Raw genomic sequence first — 21,387 nt, forward strand, 5'->3', positions numbered from 1 at the left:
ACTACCTGTGAAGTGAATGCTTTTCCATTTACCTGCTAATTTGAAGCCAACATCACTGACAAATAACAAAACCATATACTGCAGGCATCAGAGGGACCATCCCTATTCCTGGCTCCCATCATGGAATTGACTCAGGCTGTGCTGCTCAGTTTGAGAGGCAACTTTGATCGATTCCATTCTCCCTGTTCCCACTGCAGTGTCCTTCTGTAGTTAGGATGGCAAAAAGTGAGGCTGAGATGATTACTGACATATTGCTTTATTTCTTGATGGTAGTAAATCAATGGCTTTCTAGAGAATCATACAGCACGCAGTGATTCCAACACTAGAATTTTTTTTTTAAAGAAGAGCATTCAATTTAGCATAGCCAGGAAGGAAGCAACATTTTAAAATAGTCAAATTTGCTAGTGAGGCCTTTTGTTTGGTCCCTTAAAAAACTTGCTGAACCCAATTTCCAGTTACCTCCTCCAAACATTCAAACTCCTTGAACTCCCTGTGGAACATCATGAAGAGAAGTCTGGGGGCAAAGTTAGGCACTGAATGAAGCAGAGATATGCTGTACACTCTTTGTGAAGAGTTGGCCTTGTCAGATATGCAGAAAGCAGTAAATTTGACACTATTAAATGGCAAGAGTATAGGTTTTTAATCATTTAGCCACAGAGTAGCCAATGGTCTCAGGCACACGAGAGGATGCTCTCTTCTTTCATTCTTTCACTTAAGGGAATCTTAACAAGCTCACCTGAGAGACCATATCACCCAGGATGAGGGAACATTCTCCATGATTCTGAAGAAAACCTTAGTCGAGGGACACAAATTGCATGTAGAATGCTGCCTCAGGTCTTGCACACATTTATAAGCTATGTGAGTGTTTCTAAGTGGTATTTCTGGCCACATCATGCATTTTTTCCCTCTTTGTACATGGTTTTGAATGCTACATCAGTGATGCTAATGATGTTGTCTGGAAAGCAAGCTACTGTTTCATTATGAGAACCAGACTGGGCAGATGATTCCCTATTTCAACTCCTTCTTTCCACACACGTACAGCACTGGGGCCTCTGACTCGAAGTCGTTGTCAATCGTTGTATAGGCCTGCTCTGAAAACAAATTCAGCATGCTTGGCTTGGAGGTCTAGAGGCCCTGGATTTGGATGCAAAATCTTTTGGGTGGAAGTAGAAGAACAGTTTTCAGAAGTGAATGATTAAGGGTGGGAGGCTATGAGGGAGGATTTGGAAGCAAGTTGGAATCAGGGAATGAACTTCAAATAGAAAGGCAATGGAAATTTTTTTTCCAGCCGGCTTATTGATTTTATGCAAATGTAACTGGCAAACACCCACTCCACTACAAAGTTGTAACTTCCTGTTCAGCAATCATGTGTGCATAGGTATGTATTTATTTCCAGAGAATGGTTGACATGGTTGGTGGGCCAGAGTCTAAATCTTATTGATGTGTTCCCTTGTTTATATGCATGCCATTTTCATAGATCGCACCATTACAAATGTGGAAGTTGGCTACCCATCCTTTGAAATGGAATATGCATGTAGCTATGGAAATATGCACACAAGGTGACATTGTGCCCAATTAAACACTTAAGAGCCCAACCCAAAAGACTTCATACATACAATGAAGTCTGGGTGCATAAAGGAGCAAATAAATGAAAAAGGAAAACAGAAGTCTGAATGACAAAAGGGAAATCTGGTTAGTCCTCTCACAGCTGGAGTACAGATGTGTCTGACACATGTGGACTGAGGAAAAAAAAATACTTTGGGGAGTGAAAGGGTGTGCCCATTTGGGCATCATTTCTTAATTAAAAATTGCAAGGGTATTTCCCCCTGTTAGCAAAGGCTTAGGAAGGATGATATTCTTTTATATCAAGGACAGACTAAAGGATCTCTGCTCAGCATCCGTCAGGAACTGATTTCTCTAATCTCATCTTCAGATACATAGACCCTCCCTGTTAGTGCTGCCTCTTGATCTTGCTCACAAAGCATTACAAACAACAGAGCACAGGCATGATAGGAAATAGATTCCAGCAGCACACATTGGGATCATTCAGATGAGGGAGAGAGACAAGTAGGAAATTTTGACACTGAGAACAGCACCTCGGAATATCCTTCCTAGAATAGCCTAATAGAATGGCTCAGTGCATAAAGAAGATGTGTGACATTCAGAGGAGGAAGATTTCCTGGGTGACTCAGGGAAAATCACATTAGGTTTAAAAGAACAACAACGGCGACACCATTTTCTCGTGTCCACTATTCTAAAATGGGCATGAGTACAGAGACCCAGAATGCTAGGGTGTTTGTGAGGAGTGAATAATCTTCAAAGAAGAGTATGGAAAGCACTTGGTAAAGTGCTACTGATCCATTTCCCAAGATTGTTTGGTATTCACATTAGTTTGTACGACTAGGGAACATATATCACTCAAAACAAGTGTGGAATTTGGGCCTTTGGGCCAAATGGAGGCACTCTTGGGAACATAAGGTTAGTACTTCCTTGGGGATTCCCAGTAGCATTATGACTGGCCTTCTGAGGCCCTCTGAAGGACACCACCTACAATAACCCAGCCGGAAACAAGAAGGTAAAAGCTCCAGTAGAAACAGGCTTACTTTTGTTTTCTTTGACCTCATGTAGATCATAACAAATAATCAAAAGCTGATTCCCAAGAGCTTCAAAGCATAAAAAACCCCCCAAAAGAACAAACAGCTATTGCAAATGAGAGTGGCATGTGCTTACATATACTGCCTTTAACATTTTTTTGGTTAAAAATAAAACAAAATTTTTTGTTGTTTGTTTTGTTTTGTTTTTGATTTTTATAAAAGAGATCATAGATAGAGGCTGTCCATTCAAAAGAAGGCAGGGTTGGTGTGCTCTATAATACAGCGCTTGCAATGGCGTTTCACAAACCGCAGAGCCTCCACGGACACCTCACAGTCCTGCACATTCAGCATCTGCAGGTCGAAGCAGTTGGCGGCTACGATCTGTAGGCCCTGTCCTGTGATGCTCTCACAGGACTTTAGGCTCAGGCGCTTCAGATTGAAGCAGTTAAGGGCCAGGCATTCCAGGCCAGTGTCTGAAACCAAAGGGCACTTTCCAATGTCCAGAGACTTGAGTTTTGTGCAATTTTTGGCCAGGTATTCCACACCGTGGTCCGTGATGCCCTCGCAGCCCCGCGCGTTGAGGTAGCGCAGTTTGCCGCAGTACTTGGCGATATAACGGATGCCCACATCCGTGACCCGGCCGCAGTGGGCGATGCTGAGATAGCGCAGGCGGGATTCCAGCTTGGCGATCTCCCGCAGGCCAAAGTCACTGACAAAACGGCAGTCGCTTACACTCAGCTCCTTGATAGAGGTGCAGTAGATCATCAGGTAGCGCAGGCCCTCGTCAGTGATGCGCACACAGCGGCGCAGGTACAGATGGGTCAGTTGTGTGCAATGGGCCGCGATGGTGTGCAGACCCTCATCCTCCAGCACAAAGCAGTCTGTCATATCCAAGTAGCGGATGGAAATCTGTTTGCCATGTAAAGGGGACAGCTTGATAGAGGCTTCCCGGGTCAGACTGATGCAAGTAACTTTAGAGCATCCTATTCAGAGAGAAAAAAAAATTATAACATCAAACTGACATGGTATCTCTCCCCCATGACACCAGTTCTGTCATTGATAGTCGAACAGGGGAGGGATTGGGGGGAATGAGGGGACATCCACCTCTTCCCTTCAACCACCAAGACTTTTCCAAATGCCAACTGTGGTCTTCTTTATGGTCCCAATTTTTTTTAATTCAGAAGATGGAGGAAGAAGAAGAAGAAGCATTTACTGTATTCATAGTCATCTTGACCTACCTGGTTATAAGGGCTTCACGTCCTATGTAACTATGCTTAGTGCATTTCATACGATAGTATGGCAAACGTATGTGGGTACTTCCCACTCTTAAGATCAGACACTCGTAGACTTACAGCTGGAAGGAATTTTAAAGGGCATTGAGTCCAATACCTTTGTTTATGGGTGAGGAAACTGAGGCACAGAGAGGTTAAGCGATATACACAGAATCACACTTCCACAGCCAGTAAATGTCTAAGGCAAGTTGAACCCAGGTCTTTCTAAGTCCAAGTCCAATTTACTGTGCTTCAGAGAAGGATGAAACCAAAATGCCTATCTAGTGCACAGATGATGAGAATAGGAGTAGTTCTCTATCTGACTCCCTCCACTAAGGAAAAAACCAAATAGTATTACATGGGACTATCAGAGGCTGGAGTAGGGAAAACTATGCTAGACTTTGAGTGAAGAAAATGTGGGTTCAAATAGGACTTCTGACACTTAGTATTGTGTGACCCAGGACAAGTCCTTTAAACTTTCTGGGCCTCAGTTTCTTCAGATATTAAAGAAATGGGTATACTATCCCTGACTCACAGTGATATTGTAAGAATCAAATGAGATAATGCACATAAAGTGTTTTGCAAACCTTAAGGCACTATAGATGTAAGGTGTTGTTATTACTTATGTAGTTGGGATTGGCATTTGGTAGAGAGAATTCCCGTAAAAGGAGTTCTCTGCACTGACGAAATCATAGCTCCTTCCCGTATTAGTATGATAGAGAGGATAAATAAAGATAGAATCTTACTTATAGCAAGTAAAAAGAAAGCTTGCTTTTATCCTTCTCTATTTTATGCTGTAATATTTTGAGTACCCAAAGAATGAACAGAATAAAATTAGTATGTACCTAAACATGAAACATTTTCTTAGCAACCAGTATCTTTTATCTCCAGCATATTTCTCCTTCCAAAAAAAAAAAAAAAAAGAAACCAAACCCTTCAAAAATCTTCATTTTCTCCTCACCTATTCAGTTTGATAGTCTCTCTGATGGCAAGCATTTGTTGTTACATTTATTCTTCTCTGTTACCATGCAGTTCTCTTGGATACGCTTATGTCTCCTATCTGTGCAGGCCCCCAAGGTCAGGGTAGCACCACAGAGCATAGCCCTTCATAGTTTCTGAGCAGTGTGAACACTCTGAAGGGGTTTCCTCCCACTTCCTGGGGGACTGACTGCTCAGAAGTCCTAGTTAGGACTGTCTCCTACCTAGAAGTAAGGAGGTCAAAAAACTAGTCATCCATGTCAAGAGGTTACAGGGAGGGAAAAAACCACCCAGCCTGGGAGAATAGAGATGTTTCACACATTAAACGCTCCCAGGCCTGCTCTAAAGATCCAGGATCATTTCTGTGTTTGGAGAGGGAGGAGCACACCTTAAAACTTTGTCTTTCCTTTCTTCTTTAGGCTTTGTACAACACCTACTGGAAGCCTGGGGTGGGGCCAGGAAGGTTGGGATGGGGATGGAACACACACAGTCTATCTAAATAGAGGCCTCCGGTTGGTGCTAGAAATAAGGCAAGGACAGCCTATCTCTCTGTATTACCCAAGAGCTTTAGCCCCTGAGCTATCAATATGAGCTTTGATTTTCTTTCTTTTGAATTCTACTAGCCCCATCTGCAGCAAAATATCTGTTACACTTCAGAAAACCACAGTGTTTGGTGGGGGGGAAATGTACACCTCTATACGAAAAAGAAGAACCCAAAATGAATGATAGTTCATTGAGTTCAGTGAATACAATGCTGTTCTGGATTTATTCCTGTGTAATAGTTTGAGAAAAAGAGATAGGTTCAGTTCGGGTTCAAATGGATTCATTAGGTACCCATTTAGAAAGAAAACAAAGCAAAACAAAAAACCAAATTGGCTTAGATTAATTGGCTGATGGAGGGGAGGGAGGGAAAGCAATATTTATATTTAGGTTGAACAAATTAGTGAGGTTTGTGCCCATTATTGATTCATGGTTTATTTCTGTTCAAGTTGCTGCTAAAATACTATTAAATTCAGCTTCCTCTCATTAGTGGGAACCTATTTCCTCCTTAAGAATGCAAAAAGGATCTCTCTGCAAAGCCTGACTAATGGCTTTAAGGGCATCCTCTTCCTCCTTCTCCCCCTCACTTTTATATAGTACTTACTGTATGTCAGGCACTGTGCTAAGTGCTTTACAATTATTATCTCATTTGATCCTTACAACAACCCTGAAAGAAAGGTGCTATTATTATCCTTATTTTACAGATGAAGAAACTGAGGCAAAGAGAAGTTAAGTGATTTGCCCCAGGGTTGCACAACTTATAGGTGTTTGAGGTCAGATTTGAATTCAAGTCCTCCCAACTCTAGGCATGGCAGTACCTATCCACAGTACCTGTGGCTGCCTCCATTATTAGGAATGTCTGCCTGACTCTTTCAGCAATGGGGCTGTGTTCTAGTCTTTGAATTAGAGATCCTGTTTCCTGAATAGGATTGTAATATTGTAGTTTGAGACTATCAATGTGGATATCAAATTTAAGTAAAATAGCCACTTATTTTAAATGCGCTTGAATTGACAAAAAAAATGATGATGATGATAATAATGTGAAAGGCAGCTTGTGCAATGGAGGCCAGTTTATATGATAGAGGCAGCTGGGTGGTATAGTGGATAGAGCCCTGGATCTGGAGTTAGGAAGCCCTGAGGTCCAATCTGGCCTCAGCCATTTAGTAGTTATATGACTCTGGGCAAGTCACTAAATCTGTCTGCCTTAATTTCTTCATCTGTAAAATGGGGATAATAAGAGCCAACCTTAAAGCGCTATATAAATGCTAGCTATTATTACTGGAGTCAGGATGGCGAAGGTTCAAATTCTGCCTATATATTGGTAGTATGACCACGTCATGTTTTAACTTCCCAGTGTCCTAGGAGACCCTCTCTGAGCCGCAGATAATTTTTCCATTTGGATCAGATCAGCGCAGGGCATTTCCATACCAGGAGTTCCGCACATCAACGAAATCACAAATAGTAACATTAGCTGCCATTTCTACACGGCCTTAAGATTTACAAAGTATTTTACATGCCTTATTTCACTTGATTGTCACAACAATCAGATGAAGTCTGTGCCACTACCATTTTACAGATGAGGGAGCTGAGGCTCAAAGGGACTGAGAAGACTTGCTCTTTGTCTTCCCAGACAGAGAACTTCCGAGGCAGGATTCAAAGCTAATTCTAAGATAGCTCTTAATTTTTTTTTTTTTTTGCATATGAAGATCATCTTATTGGAGGAATTAGATCACCAACACTGAATAATTATTACTGAAACTTTTTTTTTTTAAACCATAGTTGTGATTTTATTAGCATAGGAAACTCCCAGTGAGGAAGCTTCCTTTACCAATGCAGGGTAACACCTGCTTTGCTTCTTATTTAAGTGACTTGTCGAATCAATCAATCAATCAATCAACCAACAAATATTTATTATGCACTGATTATGTGCCATACACTATGCCAGGGGTTGTGTCTATAGGATCCAGCAGCCAATATGCATCACAGGTGAGACTTGAACTCAGTTCCCCCTGATTTTGAGACCAGACTTCCTCTCGGAACCATTGATATTGTCTATTAACCAACAAAATCTTCCACTAATGTCCTGCTTTATCTTATTTAGAGGTGTCTAGGGGTGCATCAGATAGAGCACTGGACCTGGAGTCAGGGAGACCTGAATTTAAATCTGACCTCAGACACTTACTAGCTGTGTGACTCTGGGTAAGTCACTTAACTTCTGTTTACTTCATTTTCCTAAACTGTTAAATGGGGAAAATAATAGTACCTTCCTTCCAGGGTTGTTGTAAGGATCAAAAGAGATAATACTTGTAAAGTGCTTAGCATATCTAGCAATTGTAGGTGCTATAATAATAATGCTATTATTATTATAATTAATCTAGGCATAGTACTATACCTTGGTTTACTAAAGTTATGTAGGCAAAATGAAAGCTCCTGTAATCCTACTAAGTGGGAAAGGCCTCGATATGGTCAGTACCAGACTGTGTCTTCTTGGTGAGGTCTAGCTAAGTTTGAGAAGGATTTAAAAAGGCAAAGAAGGATTACAGTCTGTCTAGGAGGAAGAAGTACCCACATCTGTGAGAATTCAAATCCTCAGAGTGAATGGTATCCAGCATTTTTATAGTACTTCAAGATTTGCAAAGCACTTTACATATATCATTTGATTTGATTCTTATAATCACCCTGTGAAATAGGTACTAGCATCCTTATTTTACAGATAAGGAAACTGGACATGGGAGCAGTTAAATGACTAGCCCAGGGTCATACAGCTAGTAAGTGCCTGATGCAAAATTTGAATTCAGGTCTTCCTGACTCCATGTCCAATTTACTCTCCACTATTCCACATAGATGTCCCAATCTTTAACTATGGCAGTTTTACCTGGTATTTTCATGATATGTCTTTCAAAAAGGTCAAAGTGCGACCTAGCCATTATCTAGTGAATTCCTTCTGTTAATTATTTCCTTTTTATTCTATATAGAGCTTGCTTTGTATATATTTGCTTGTGTGTTGTCTCCTCCATTAGACTGTAAGCTCCATGAGGGCAGGGGCTATTTTTTGCCTCTTTTTTGTATCTCCAGCATTTAGCACAGTGCCTGCTACATAGTAAGTGCTTACTATGTGTTTATTGATTGATTGATCTTATTAATGAGTATTTTTTCTCAACTAGTCAAATTAGTCAATTTACTCATTACTCAATGAGGATAATGCTTATGATGGGGAGGAAGATTGTGTGATCCCAAATTAGATGACTCATTATAAGCTGAGTTGGGAAGGGTCACATCTGCAGAACACTGTCCCCAAACTCTAAAGGTATCAGTAGGCTAGAGAAGCCTCTCTGATTTTTGTCTTCCTCTCTGGTATACTTTAATTGAGCTTCCAGATCCCACCAGAACTGACAATATATGAAGTGGAGTCACCAGCAGCAGCAGCCTTTGGAGGCCTTGAGGAGACTGCCAGGTAATGGTTTGAGCGTCTGGTGGCTGAGCTGCCAAGAAAAAATTAGCCAGCCAACCCAGAAGAGCCAGGAATGTGTTTCCCCAGCACAACCAGGGTTGGTACTCTGTGCCAGAATTTTAAAGTCCCCTCCTACTCCATGCATCTTCGATTTTATTGCCTTTAGGAGCATTTCTAAGCAGAGACAGGATTCTCAGGATCAACATCTAACTTATTTTATATATCTACATATATATATGTTATATATAATATATGCATATTATATATAATATATGTATGTATGTATATATACACATATCTACATATCCACATACATATAAATACTGTAGGGATAACAGTATGGAGAATCAGGGAACTTTCAAACTGAAAGGGACACAGAGGCCATCAGTTCAGCCCTCCAACAAATGAAAAAAAAAGGCTCAGAGAAATTAAATGACTTGTCCAAGATTAGAGCTTGTAGCAGTAGAAATGGGACTAAAATCCAGGTCCTCTATAGTATAACATTCTTCTCATTGAATTGTCCTGCCTCTGTTTCCAGAGCTTTTCTTCTTCCAGAGCTTCTCAGAGAAACCTTCACAGGTATTTATGTTGCTACTCTGTCAATGCCAACGGCTTCTTCCCAATCATGACTAACTGAACATTCAGTACTCAGACAAAAATGCAGTTGATGTGGCCCTGCCATGAAGCCAGATGAGCCAGGGAAAGAATCTGAGTAAAAGAATGACCTGTCATTATTATAGGTTAAAAAAAATACAGATGCATTACATCTAAGGAAAGAGTGAACTGAGGAAGTCAGATATTGCCTCAGATTTTGTTAGTGGTATTAGTCACTGAAGACGCTAGCAAGCCCCTGGCTATGTTTGTTTACCTATCAAAATGGGTTTTGTCTTCTCTCTCCCTCTCTCTCTCTCTCTCTCTGTCTCTTTCTCTCAAATCCCTCAAGGTACCATTTATACTTTTCAATTACAATAAAATCCTTAACATATCTTACTGATAACCTCTCAACCATTCATCCCACCTAGGATGTGAAAGAGATGAAAAGACCAATTTAGTCCTAAGGGATTAGCTTCTGGTGCTCAGGAGGTCCTCTGGGCTTTAATCTTCATCTCCAGAGAGACTTTGAAATGAATCAGTACAGCTGTGCTATTTGTTTGAAATAAACTCTTCTGGTTCATTGGGTCTCTCTTTCACACCAGAATTGAAGACATAAATTATCACAAAAGATGTAAAATGTACATGGTTGGTGATGTTTAAGTCTGTCTTTATGGATTTGTTGGTATCCTCCAGATACTCAAAATGTAGAGGAACATCTTAGATGTACCTATTTGTAACATTTTAGATTGGAAGGCATCTTAGAGAAAGTGATATGTTGGAATGTTTAATTGCTAATAGTGGGGCAAGGGTGAAGGGAAGAGGAATAATGAGTATACAATAATGCAAAGACTATAGGCTGCTTCCTTTGCCTCAGATTACCATTGGCCCTTCTCCTTTCCCTTAGTAGTAAGTATAGTTTACTACTTCTTTTCTCTCAAAGGAAGGGTCAAGGGCAAAGAGTCTCAGGTTTGTCAGCACCCTCAGCTCATGTCCTATGCAAGTCTATGTGTGCATGTAAGCAACTGTGGAATTGTGTAGTAGCAGCAACAGTTGCAGCAGCAGTAGTAATGGTGTAGTAGTAATTGGTAGTAGTAGTAGTAGTAGTAGTAGTAGTAGTAGTAGTAGTAATAGAGTAACTAACACTTACACAGTACTTACTATGTGCCAGGGCCTCACAACAATCTTGGGATGACGATGATGATGACAATGACTACTACTACTACTACTTGGGCAGCTACAGTGGTGATACAGTGGTACAGTGGATAGAACCCTGGGTCTTGGAGTCGGGAAGATTTAAGTTCAAATCCGGCCTCAGACATTTACTAGCTGTGTGACCCTGGGCAGGTCACTTAACCCTGTTTGCCTCAGTTTCCTCATCTGCAAAATAAGCTGGAGAAGGAAATGACAAATCACTCTAATACCTTTGCAAAGAAAACTCCAAATGAGATCACAAAAAAATAGGGCATGAATGAAATGACTGAACACACACTACTCCTATTACTACTACTAATAGTACTAGAAGCAGCAGCAGCAGCAGTAGTAACAACAATAATTATAGTTAGCACGTATTTAAGACTTCCAGGTTTGTAAAGCTCTTTACAAAGGTTATCTCATTTGATTTTCACACCAATTCTGGGACTATTGCTAGTAGTATAGTAACAACAATAACAACAACAATAGCTAGCACTTATATAGGACTTTAAGGTTTGCAAAGATTTTTACAAATGTTATCTTATTTGATCCTCATAGCAACCCTGGGAGGTCAGTGCAATTACTATTCTCATTTTACAGATGAGGAAAGGTGAACAGAGATTAAGGGAATTATTTACCCAGAGCCATTCGGCTAGTAACTGTCTGAGGCTGAATTTAAACTCAGATCTTTTTGACTCCAGGTCCAGGGCTCTATCCATCATTCAACCTAGTTGCCTAATGGTTTCTACACATAGAATATTAGAATTTGAAGGGTCTTAGTCTAACCCTTACTCAAATATAATGAACCTCCATAAGCATGGCACACTGGATAGAGATCTGAGTTCAAGTTGTACCTTTGACACACACTGGCTTTGTGAACCTGGGCAAGTCATCTGACTTCTCTAAACCATAGTTCCTCGTTTGCAGATTAGGGGATTTGGACCAGATGGTCCTTTCCAACTTTAAATCTATGATCCTATGATCTTCTGATCTTTAAATAACATCTCTAAGAAATTGTGTACTTAAAAACCTCAGTGATGCAGAGCTCACTACTCTCCTTTGTGGAAGGCAGCTTATCTTAGGCTAGCACTAACTGTTAAACAAAAATGGGTCCCCTCTCATAACTTATACCTGTTGTTTCAAGTTCTGCTCACATCGTAGCAATGATGAGGTTGTTTTCAAGGGCACATTCTTCACAATTTACCTAAATCCTCACCTGTGCTGGATGTCTTTGCTAAAAGCCATGTCTTCTTCACTTGCCTTGTTTTTGAGTGTTCATTTCCTTCCTGCCAAACTTCCTTCCAATTCTCCCACCTACCTTAAAACATAGCATCTTCACAGCCTCGAAAAGCCCTGTTAGAACTATAGAGTCTTAGAGAAATTGTCTGTCTGGACAGTGTCTCTAATTGTAATACTTCTAGGATCTAATCATAAGTTCACTGATTTAGACAGCTTTGTTATTAAATACCTTTTTGCATATAAAAGTCAAATGAAGAAATATTCAGACCTGTTTCTGAATAGGCCTAACTTTCAATCACCTTTACTTCTCTGCTCTAAGAGATGCTGAATATGCACATTTTAACCATATCACTTTTCACACTTTAGTGGAAAATAACGTATTATAGGAAATGTGTTCTCTGAGGGTCTGTGTTCAGGTAGGATAGTTTAGTCATCAGGGAATAAAGGGAAAGTTTTCTAACAGAAAATAATAGTCATTGGTAGTTATCAGTGGGTTTCTGTCTGTGTACTTATAACTATTTTGAAATAATTAGGAAGGAGGAAGTTCATTGAGGGGAAATAAGCAACAAAATTGAATTACAATCTCTTCCTTAAGAAATTGACAGCTGGTTAGAGAAAAAGGGAATGCCTGTGTAGGTATCAATCAATGAACCAACAAACATTTTTAAAGTCCCTACTATGTGCCAGGTCTGTGACAGAGGTGGGAAGTGGAGATACAATGGTTAAAAAAATAAAAAGTGAGACAGTCTCTGTCCTCAGAGATGTTCCATTCTACATTCCACTGTTATCTTTAGGCTGACTGTCTCAGAAAGTAAGACTCATTCTCCATCCACCCTTCCCTTCCAATTTTAGGGTTTATTTAGGAAGGGCTTTCTGAGTACCTCCCATGGCATCAATGAAATATTGGTGTTATTTTCAGTTACCTGAAACATCCAGGTGCTCCAGGTTGGGACAGAGGGACACCACATCAAAAACAGCTTCATTGGAGATGTTGTAACAGCCTGAAACCTCTAGTCGCCTCAGCTCTGGGCAACACTGGGCAATGGTATAAAGTCCTCTGTCTGTGAGCCGCCTGCAGCCACTAACAGTCACTGTCTCCAACATGAGACATACATTGGGTGTGTCTTGACAAAGCCTTCGAGTTAATACTTTGAGGGCCCGATCCACATTGATGGTCTCACCAGTCAAACGAATAGTCCTCCAGAGCCGGGGGTCCCAAGCGAGGTTGTACCATCTCCGGCATACACGAGCACAGCGGCACAGCTGATTGGTGGGCAGGAAGGAAAATATCTGGATCATTGAGTGGTCTGGGAGGCGGTCTATGTGGGCCTGCTCTTTTTGCTGCTTTGAGGCTAGCCGGATGAGAGGATGGGTGAGGCGGGTTGGAGGGGGAGAGTGGACCATAGCCACTGTCTCCCCTGTGATGGAGGAAGATGAGGTGGATGAACCTCTTCCATTCTGAAATCCATGCAAGTTCTGTGGACAGATTAGGGCTGGGCTGGGGGTGCTGAGTGTGCGCATGCTCAGGTCGGAATCTGAAAAAGAACGTGAAACAGCCATCAGATGAGAGGGGTAACTAGGAGTTGTGAGGCAGGCACATGTTTCTTTAAGCATTAATCCATTGGTCCAGTCCAAATGTTAGGCAAGCTAAAGATTTAAACATATGGAGTCCCAAAGAATGGATTGACACGCATCACTGCTTACTTTTAGGTTGATTCACATTCAGTGCATCATGGCAATGAGAAATAAAATGTAAGCACATCCATTTTTGTCTTTCTTTGTATCCCTACCACTTATCATAGCACCTAGCACACAGTAAATGTTTAATAAATACTTGTTGAATGACCACTTCACAAAATAACAAAATTTTTTAAATGGTACTAATAGATAATGGAAGGAGTGCTATAGATTAGTGAATATGTTTAAGAATACAGTTGTGCTATCAGGGACAGAACATTAGACAGAAGTCAGAAGCTCTGGAATTGAAATTCTGCTCTTTCACCTATGGCTATTGGGTAAGATACTGGCTCTCTCAAAGCCTGACTAATCTGTGAAGTAGAAATAACACCTGCCCTGCCTCCCTCATGGGTTGTTGGGAGGATTACATATACTAACTTACAAAAACAGTCTGTAGACTAGAGTGCCATATAAATGTCAGCTACCATCATTATTTTTGTAAAACATCATTGTTTTGCAGTAGTTTTATTTATATTTTGGGTAGGCCAATATTAAAATTTCATGTACAATGGAACAGGGAGACGGCTCAAAAGTTAGTTGCAACAAGGTAAAATCAGTTTAAGACTGCATCTTTGCTATGGATGATATATAGATTACGTAACTCTCATGCTGATTAAAAGGATTTAATTGTGTTGAAGAGTTGTATTCCTATTAGAGTGAATACATATAACACATGAAGATCATCTGATATCTGCTATAAAGTCAAAGTCTTGAGGGTAGTAAAGTACAACACTTTAATCTAAAATGAATCGGTTCTTACGTGGGAATTGGTGTGCAGTGAAAGTTTTGTGACTTCATACAAGTTTAATCTTCCATGGAGATAGGAGCATAGGACATGACTGAGATGCCATCATAAAGTGAAATTTACTTTTTTTCGCCATGGATTCAGAATGGCTGAGGGCTGCATGGTGGCTATGAAGAAATGTGGCTGTTCTTAAAAAGGTAATGTGATTAGGGAAAAGTGATAGTGGGTAATGGAGAGTGATAATGGATAAAGCTTTAGTTTATTTATCTACAACACTATGTGATACTTATTCTTTAAAGCTCCATCTACCTCTTACATTATTTTACTTTAAGGACCTCCATCTAATCAAAACACATCAACTACAAATTTACAGCCAGAAAGGAAATTAGTGCCGGTCATCTAATCCAGTGATGTCAAACTCAAATAGAAACTGATCCCTACAGTCTCATATGGACTTAGAAAACCTCAAATTAACGTTATCTATGTTGTATTGTGAGAGATGATCTCTGAGGATCTCTCAGGAGTGAAGCCTCCTCAAAGAGTTAATCATTTGACCTTGTAAAGAAACACGCTTTTCAACACATCTTGTACTTTACCAGACCCCTCACCCCTTCCCAAACTTGTTTTTAGGCACATAGCAGGGAGGAATAACACTGCCCCCCCAAAACTGATTACTTGCTCTTGCAAAAACCTCTCTCCTTTCCTTGTCTCTAGGCAACTGTCTTTGTTCTCTGGTGCTGGGGTAGAATTTCCGAGAACAGATAGTGGCCTCAAGGCTTGTACCAATGAGCTGAGAGGAAGGGGGTTAGGGAGGAAGAGTTGGGTTAGGGGCTATATAATCTTTCTTTGCTGAGCACACACTTGCACTCTTCCACCAGAGCCATTTTAGACAGACGGAGGGTGCCCTTTCTCGAGAAAGCTAATAAAGAAATCTTTCTTTTTGCTAATATCTCTGAGTCTCTGATTCATTGGAAAGGGCCTCTGTACCCCACACAGTATTTTTATTTATTTTGTTAAACATTTCCCAATTACATTTTAATCTGGTTTAGGCCCCAGTGGAGCCCATGTGGACTGCTGAAGTTTTACACCTCTGGGTCTAGTCTAACCTCCTCATTTCATAGATGAGGAAATGAAGCCCCAAAAGGTTAAGCAACTTAGTAAGCTCATCACAGAGCACTGTGCTTCCTGGATGACATAACTGGGGGTGCTGTGCTTGAGTATTTGAAGAGCTATCTTACAGAGGAAAGATTAGCAGCCAGAGACAGGATTTAAACCCAGGCCCTCTAAATCCATCATTTCTGCTCTTTCCATTATACCATTCAGTCCATTTACATTCACTCCTTTCTATTTTTTTGTGCTACCATAGATTATGCTATTATGCATAATTACATATACACAGGACCCCCTCTTTTTTGCCCTCCTCTGAATATATGTCACATAATTGGGTCAAAGGGAAACACAGTTGAGTGGCTTTTCTCACATAATTCCAAATTGTCTTCCCAAATGGGTCCATTCACAGCTCTCCCAATGGGGTAATACTATACCAGTTTCCCCCACAAAATCATTTCTGGGGGAGACAGCTAGCAACTGGAAGGATGTGGGTTGGCCTGTTTCATTCAGGAGGTGAAAGTAGGCTTCAAAGAAGGAAGCTGAATTTGAGGAAGGGGCACATTGCTGGGATGGGCCACAGCTTGTGCAAAGTCATAGAGGAGATGGAAAGTTGTATATGGGGAAAATAATTAGGCTAGTTTGACTGGAACATAGAGTGCACAATAGAAAATAATGTACATTGAGCCTGAAAATATAGGCTGGAGCCAAATCTTGAAGGGCTTTAAAGGTCCAAAAAGAGAAGTTTGCATTTCTACCTGGGAAAAGAAGGTGTTGCTGGAACTTTCTGAACAGGGAAGTATAGCAGCAGACGAATGCTTTTGGCATATCAATATGACAGTTAGTTATGGATTGGAGAGGGGCCAAACACTAGAGGTAGGCAAAGAAATTAGAAGTCTATTACAATAGTCCAGGCGAAAAGTGTTAGAGATTTGAATGAGGATGGTGGCTGTGGGAGTGGAGAGATGTTTTGGAGCTAGAATTGATAAGACCTGGCAACTCCTTAGAAATGAGGGGTGAAGGAAAGTCATCAATAACCACTCTAAGACTGTGAAGCTGGATGACAGGAAGAATGTATCCTCAGCAGGTATCCTCAGCAGAATAGTCCACAGTCAACTAGCATTTAGTAAGTGCCTAATATGTGCCAGGATTTATGCTAAGCCTAGAGATACAAAGAAAGTAAAAAGAAAACAAAAAACCAAAAACAAACCCCAGTGCCTGTTCTTAAGAAGTTCACTCACAGTCTAATGGGAGAGATAGCAGATAGAGATATCTCTTTCATTCTCTCTCTCTTTTGTATCTATCTATCTATCTATCTATCTATCTCTATATACATATAAACATTTGCACACACACATATATGTATCTATCTATTCAGGATAAATTGGGGGGTAGTATCAGTGGGAAGGCACTAGGATTAAAGAGGTATGAGAAAAGCTCCTTGCATAAGGTAGAACTTCAGCTGAGACTTGATGGAAGCCAGGGAAGCTAGGAAGGAAGTGGCGATGAGTAGGGAGAATGTTTTGAGCCTGGGGAACAGCTAGTGAAAATGCACATAGTAAGGAGATGGAATGTCATGTGTGAAGAACAACAAGAAGGCCCATCACTGAATCCCAGAGCACATAGAAGGCAATAAGGTTTAGGAAGACTGAAAATGTAGGAATAGGATTGGTTTCGAAAAGTCAGACGGTTTTATATTTGATTCTACAGGTAATAGGATGCTGCTGGGGTTTACTGAATGGTGGTGATGTCATGTCTTTGATTTAGGAAGGTCAGTTTGACAGCTGCAGTGGGGAGAGACTTGAGGCAAGACCAGTCAGCCAGCTATTGAAATAGTCCAGGTGTGAGGTGCCAAGGGCTTGCCCCAGGGTAATGTCAACAACAGATGAGAGAAGAGGGTATATATACAAGAAAATGCTACCAAGATAAAAATGGCAGGACTTACCAACTGATTGGATGTTGGAATTGAGATGCAAGCCTGGGTGACTGGGAGGATGGTGGTATCCATGACAGCAGTGGAGAAGTTAAGAAGAGAGGAGGGTATTGGTGGGAAGGAGATAACGAGTTTGGTTTTGGACATGTTGAGTTTACGATGTCCATGAGACATCCAGTTCAAGATTTCCAATAGTTGGAGATGTGGGACTAGAGATCAGGAGAGAAATTACAGCTGGACGAGTAGACCTAAGTTCTTTGCATCTTTGCATGATACTTGAAACCATGGGAGCTAATGAGATAACCAAGTGAAGGCAGAAGAGAAAAGGTCCCAGGACAGAGCCTTGGGAGACCTCCACTATTAGTAGGCATCACTTCGATGAAGAACCACTAAGGGATTCAAAGCAGTAGACAGGTAGGAGGAGAACCAGGAGAGAACAGACATGAAAACTAGAGAAAAAAGATTGTCAAGAAAAGAATGATCAATAGCATCATAGGTTGTAGAGAGGTCAAGAAGGATGAAAAATGAGAAATGATCATTTCATGTCGTTTCATGACAAACACTCATATTTGTAGGTAGTAGGGAAACAGACAATAGACAGGGAACAATTGAAGATTAGTTAAAAATGCCTTAGTTACGAGAAAAATATTTTTCTGAAAAAGAAAATGAATTCATTTTAGACAAGTTGAGTATGAAATACTTGTAGGACATTTAGTTGGAAATGTCCAATAAGAGGTTGGTTATTTGGGACTGGAGCTCAGGAAAGGGACTTGAGCTGCATATGTAAATCTGGGAGTCATCTGCATGGAAATGCTTATGAGGGTCTCCAGAATATTGAAGAGAAAAGCAGAAGGAACCCAGACTAGAGCTCTAGAGTGCCCCACTGCAAGACCTGATGATGATCTGATAAAGGAAACTAAGCAGGAGGGGCCAAACAGGGGGAGGAGAATCAGGAAGGAGCAAGGAGGGGACAACTCAAGGAGGAGAGAGAATCCAGAAGAGATGGTGGTCAGGAGTGTTAAATGCTCTAGAGAAGTCAACAAGGATGAAGACTGAGAAAGCAGAGCTAGGAGGATAACGTAAGAAATTAATATGACGATGAAATTAGCTTGACTTTGAGTCATTGTAGCGATGAATCTTAGTCTCAGAGAACTGGTTATGAAACACTTCTCCCCATTCTGTAGAGAGATGAGGTACTGTAGATATGAAATACAATCCAACCTGTCAGAGGCCATTGCTGCCTGTTTTGCTTAAATACTTTTCTTTGTTAGAAGGAGGTGAAGGGGAAATGTTTCAGGTGAAAACAAACAAAAAAAGGCAACAATATAAATTAAAAGGTAACAAAACAAAACTAAAAGGAAACAAAAAAAGGTAACCAATGATCTCCTTGGAGGCAACTATGTGGCTCTTTGGATAGAGTGCTGTGCCTGGAGTCAGAAAGACTCCTCTTCTTGAGGTCCTACCTGGCCTTAGACACTTAATAGTTGTGTGACCCTGGGCAAGTCACTTAACCCTATTTGCCTCAGTCTCCTCATCTGTAAAATGAGCTGGAGAAGGAAATGGCAAACCACTCCAGTATCTTTGCCAAGAAAATCCAAAGGACAGTATCGTATGCTTCACGGTCACAAAGATACAGACACGACTGAGCAATAGGAACAACAGTGATCCCTTATCATGAGTCTGTCCTTTCCCCCAGTATGCTAATTACCATTGAGTTCACCTTTAAAAGGAGGCAGCTGAGATAACAAGGAGCCATTCTCCCCCCTTAGACATCTCAGCCGAATGTTTGCTTATTATTTTATGACATCTACTTTTTCAACTGTTGTAATTTTTCTTTCTAGCTGATGCATTTTGCACCTAATGTACTGCTCTATCATCTTGAGATTCAAGTATGGGGAGATAATTGAACAATTTCACTCATGCACAGAACCAGCAGCCTATCAGTCAAGGTGGGCTATTTCAGGACCTCTGCGAAAAGTCCGAAGTTAATGATTCTTTGTATTGTGGAAGAGACCAGGGCTCCTCAAAAGCTACCCTCATAGGCCTGAAGCCCTAGCTACTCCTACCAAACTGGAAAGGCTTTGAGTATCAGGGCCCTAGGATTGTGACTCCTAGATTTACAGAGGGAATAAAGGACACTGGGTCCCACCCCCTCATTTTACAGATGAGGAACCTGAAGCAGAGGGATTGTGACTTGTTGAAAGTCACACAGTGACAGAGGCAAAAATTGAATCCAGTGATCTGATGCTTTCAAATAGCTGGCACTAGGGGGCAGCTAGGTGGCTCTAGTGGATAGAGCACTGGCCCTTGAGTCAGGAGGACGTGAGTTCAAATGTGACCTCAGACACTTACTAGCTGTGTGACCCCGGGCAAGTCACTCAACCCTGTTTGTCTCAGTTTCCTCTTCTGTAAAATGAGCTGGAGAAGGAAATGGCAAACCACTTCAGTAGCTTTGCCAAGAAAACCCCAAATGGGATCATGAAGAGTCCGACATAACTGAACAACAATATTGTTATTAAGGGATAGGGATTTGACCTGTGATTTCATTAATATAGGTAATTTCTGGATAAGGAAACTCTACTAATGAAATTATATTATTACATAGTTCCTTAAAAACATAATGTGAGGTAAAATAATGTTATGAGGAGGCCGTTAATCACATAAGAATAATGTTATAATTGTATAATTTGTTGAATATATATAGCAGGGTTTTGTGATGTTGTAATGGGGTTTAGTTATAAAGTATTAATGACATAAGTGTGAAATGTGCTGGTCAGGGTAATGTTACATATGGCATTGTTTATATATATGTACGTATGTATATATATATATTTATATAGCAGGAACTGAATATGAGCAATGTGCCATATTAGAGGGATAAACATAATAGGATTATGGTTTAAATAATAGACAATGGAGGATAAGGATTAGAGAATAAGACATTTCTTATTTACTTCTTACCTCAGTTCTTTCAAGAAAATGGGACAAGTAATTCAGAGGGCAATTTATCCAGTCATTGCTTGCTAAACAAATAAATTCTGTGAGGCATATGAAGGAAGAATAATGAGGATATTATTAGCAGAAAAAGTATTTCTTATTTTTAAAAATATAAAGATTTAAATTCAATGAATGTATTGAGTATTTTTGATATTTATTAACAACAAATTAACCATGGGGTTCTTTTAAATAGGAATCTTCCTTAGTTTGATTAAAATGAAATCACATGCATCATTCAAGAATGTTTCTATTGAATTAAGTGAGCTATACTTGCAAATTGAAAGGCAGTTGGAGAGATAATTCTTGAGTATTATCACAATCTGCTTTCCTAAATACTCGAAGAAAGAAAAAATATATTTTTGATTCTGTAAAGAAGGTCAACCTGAGTTTTTAAAAAATAATACATGTGTGAGGAAATATTACTAAGAATTCTGAAATGATGGATATTCAAAAGGTTTAGACTTCTGAGCAGGAATATGGATTGGCTATAATCTTGGAAGTGTGTTCTGTAACTATTAATTCTCCCATTTCTAAAAGAGGATCTTAGGAAGCCAACCACTGTATTAACATAGCCATCCCATATCTATACAATTTCCTCATGAGTGAAGGCAAATAACAGGACTCTGTTACCTTACAGAAAATAAAAATCCTAAGATCCCTTCCAAAGTGGATATTGTATTAAATCCTATAGTGATTTTGTTCCATGAAACATATGCACCTAGTCTTTGGTTTAAAAATAAACAAACCAACACTTTAATTATGATAATATAAACCAAGCTGCAGAACCAGTGGCAGATCAGGAATTTATACCTTCCTTAAACCCAGATTTAAGTGTATTATAGCCAAAACACTGGTAGATTGGTCAATGATTTCTATACTGGTGGGGCCAGGAGAACCTAGAACTCTCTTCACTTTAAATCCCTAACAAGGATGCATTGCAGATATTCAATAATAGTTAACATTTTCATAGCATCATATAGTTTTCAAGGAATTTTCACACACACACTTAT

The 21,387-nt window shown here is 40.2% G+C and overlaps 1 protein-coding gene across 1 annotated transcript in view; it reads right to left on the bottom strand.

Moving 5' to 3' along the window:
- Positions 1–240: 240 nt before the first annotated feature.
- FBXL7 (F-box and leucine rich repeat protein 7) overlaps positions 241–21,387 on the bottom strand; it is a 482,247-nt gene continuing 461,100 nt past the window's right edge. The window contains exons 3-4 of the mRNA XM_027869002.1: positions 12,782–13,393; positions 241–3,577 (exon numbers count right to left, since the gene is read on the bottom strand). Of these exons, the coding sequence (XP_027724803.1) occupies positions 2,841–3,577; positions 12,782–13,393 (1,349 nt within the window). The 3' untranslated portion in view covers positions 241–2,840. The remainder of the gene's footprint in view (positions 3,578–12,781; positions 13,394–21,387) is intronic.

This window comes from Vombatus ursinus, unplaced genomic scaffold (assembly GCF_900497805.2).
Source record: "Vombatus ursinus unplaced genomic scaffold, bare-nosed wombat genome assembly UNPS02014791.1, whole genome shotgun sequence".
In the NCBI taxonomy this organism is placed as follows: domain Eukaryota; kingdom Metazoa; phylum Chordata; class Mammalia; order Diprotodontia; family Vombatidae; genus Vombatus; species Vombatus ursinus.